Source organism: Rhinopithecus bieti, unplaced genomic scaffold (assembly GCF_001698545.2).
Source record: "Rhinopithecus bieti isolate Rb0 unplaced genomic scaffold, ASM169854v2 scaffold_7398, whole genome shotgun sequence".
NCBI classification, from domain to species: Eukaryota; Metazoa; Chordata; class Mammalia; order Primates; family Cercopithecidae; genus Rhinopithecus; species Rhinopithecus bieti.
The window spans coordinates 3,411,211-3,414,359 of NW_016805783.1; the positions used below are offsets into that span (position 1 = coordinate 3,411,211).

Genomic DNA, 3,149 nt, shown 5'->3' on the forward strand with positions numbered 1-3,149 from the left:
TTTTTTTTGAGATGGAGTTTTGCTCTTTTGCCCAGGCTGGAGTGTAGTGGCACAATCTCGGCTCACTGCTACCTCCACCTACCGGGTTCAAGCGATTCTCCTGCTCAGCCTCCCAAGGAGCTGGGATTATAGGTACCTGCTACCACGCCCGGCTAATTTTTGTATTTTTAGTAGAGATGGGGTTTCACCGTGTTGGCCAAGCTGGTCTTGAACTCCTGACCTCAGGTGATTCACCTGCCTCAGCCTCCCAAAGTACTAGGATTACAGGCGTGAGCCACCGTGCCCGGTCTACTTTTATGTTTATCAATACAAAATATTTTTTCAAACATTATTGCAAATCCTCTTGATTACATATTCTACCAATGTTTTCTAAACCCTTTGGTTCACTCCAGTACCCTTCAGTTAAGTATCTTGGGCAAGAGAAAAGTTTATCAGTTCAATTAACACACTTGCACAATTTATTCCCAATCTTAGATACTTTTTCAATTGCTAGAATTTGTAAATCTTTCATCAGTTCTGATCCATAATTTTTTAATCATACTTTAAAAACCAATGCCCAAGAGAAAGCTATTGGCATGCCTTCTACTGTGACTTTTAACACCAAAGTGATTCTAACCTGAGAGAGGTAAAATTGCATTCTAAAAGGAGAGATAGGAAGAAACCCAATTAAATGCAAACTTTTCATTAATCTTCATAAATGTATTAGATAGAACAATAATCTGTGCTTAAGTTTAATCATTGTTCCTGTCCTACCTTAGTTGAGGCACTAATTACCAGTCATCTATTGATTGACTATATTATGTGAAATATTGGAGAAAAAGTAAAATTACTCTTAAGATTTATATTAAAACTGTAATCCTTTTAAAGGAAAAAAAAGATTGCTATAACAGATTTTAAAGTTATGAACAGCCTATTTTTTGGTACCAAAAGTGGTAACAAGACTCATTAATATAACATTTGGTCCCTTCTTGCCTCTTCAGTACCATATTTTAATTGTTCTACCCTGTATCCCAACCTTAATGAATTACTTAAGAGTTCACTGATCAGACCATACTATCATACATCACTGCACCTTTGAATCTATAATGTCCCACCCTTGTAAATGCTGTATCTGTAATGCTTACTCAGATTTGAAATCACATCATCTCTAAACTATATTCCACAAAACCTATCAGCCCCAGTTTGGATTAGGTACTCTCCTTTGAGATATCGCAGAACCCTGTGAATACTTTTATCACAGTCTTGTAGACTCCTGTAATGGTCTATATCTTTGTCAGCCTCTCCCACTAGCACTTTAAGGATAGTGACTGAGAGTGAAATCTCTGTATCCATAGTATCTAGCACATGTCTGACATATATTAAGCATTCAAAAAATATTTGTTGAATTAATAAATTAATTCAAAAACTAGCTATCAATTCAGGTTACAGAACTAGCAGTCTAGATATTTTATTTCATGCCTTTTGGTCATAGTGACTAATACTAAGTGCTTCTAAAACACTGGTTTTGTTCTTCATCATTTATCACAGCATCCTTTTCTCCACATATTGCACCTTACCATGCAAAGCTCTGTTATTCTGTTCTCATTGGAAAGACATTTGTAGGAAAATGCAAAACAAAACAGATAGATGGATGGACTATCACAAAAGTAAAACACTTCTGCAATAGTCACAGTCATTTCAACAAATACATTTGTATTTTCAATTAAGTAGTTCCTAAAAGTCCTCAAAAGAGATGTTCCACAATATAGTAATGCCAATAATGTAGATGACATTAATCATGGTTCCTACACTTAATGATGCTTACCAAAGCAAATGTAACTGTGTATATTTAGCTATTAATATTTAGCTATTTAATGGTATTTAGAAGTTTAAAAGTCTATACTTTGGGTTTTGAAAAATTTCAATAAAGATTGATTTCTAGTATAAATCACAAAATGATGCTAATACATTTGATTATCTACTCAAAAGCTTTATGTTAACTATACAAAAGTTAGTTTCACCACAATTCAACTTGGCTAGATTCTTCTTGGGCAAAAAAAAAAATTTTGATACACAGTAAATTGATCTAAGAAAGTTAGACAATTATCCTCCCTCCATAGTCTCAAAACATTAATGTTTTATTAAATTTCCTTTCAGATTACCTCTGGAAGCCCATTAGATGTTACAAGTCCAAGAGAATTCATAAAAGGTATAAAATTTTTGAAATAAACATTTTTCACCTGAAAAAGATGAAATTACAACATGATCATTAAAATGTAAAACCAAATCTAATCTCTGTCACTATTAACACTAGAATGAAAGTGTTAACTGACATTTTATCAATGACATCCATTCAAGATAGTGTAATATTTATAATTAATTCAATTATTTACTTTTTAATGCATATGAAGGTAAGTAGGAAACTGTTAAAGAAATGGGATTTATGGGAAGAGAACTCCTTGAAACCAATTTCAATATTCCACATTTAACAAATGATAAAAAGACAGGACACAAAAAAATTAAGCAACTTGACTCGTGGCAGAGTTTGGATTAAAATCCAGTCTGTCTACCATCAAAGCCAAGGCTCTTTTCACTTTTCTACATTGCCTCTGATTTCTCTCTAGAGTATATTTTTGGACATTTCACTCATAGGTCATCTGATATCTGCTCAGAAAATATCAAGTCAATTTTTAAGCATAAATTAAAAAAAAAAATTTCACACCCAAAATTAATACCCAATAATTCATTTCAAAACCAAATTATTCAGTGGTGTCTTCTGATGGAGAAAACTTCTTAATTTTCATGTACTTAAATTTATCAATTGTTTATTTTATAGGCTGTGGGTTTTGTGACCTGATTAAGAAATATTTATCAGGCCGGGCGCGGTGGCTCATGCCTGTAATCCCAGCACTTCGGGAGGCCGAAGCAGGCAGATCACTTGAGGTAGGGAGTTCGAGGCCAGCCTGACCAACGTGGAGAAGTCCCGCCTCTACCAAAAATACAAAAAAAAATTAGCTGGGCTTGGTGGCACATGCCTGTAATCCCAGCTAGTCAGGAGGTTGAGGCAGGAGAATTGCCTGAACCCAGGAGGCGGAGGTTGCGGTGAGCCGTGACTGCGCCATTGCACTCTAGCCTGGGCAACCAGAGCGGAACTCCGTCTCAAAAAAAAA

General features: G+C 35.0%; 1 protein-coding gene across 1 annotated transcript in view; it reads right to left on the bottom strand.

Moving 5' to 3' along the window:
• RB1 (RB transcriptional corepressor 1) overlaps nt 1–3,149 on the bottom strand; it is a 180,083-nt gene that overhangs the window by 110,422 nt on the left and 66,512 nt on the right. Inside the window, exon 7 of the mRNA XM_017873723.1 lies at nt 2,136–2,219. Coding sequence (XP_017729212.1) covers nt 2,136–2,219 — 84 coding nt within the window. The remainder of the gene's footprint in view (nt 1–2,135; nt 2,220–3,149) is intronic.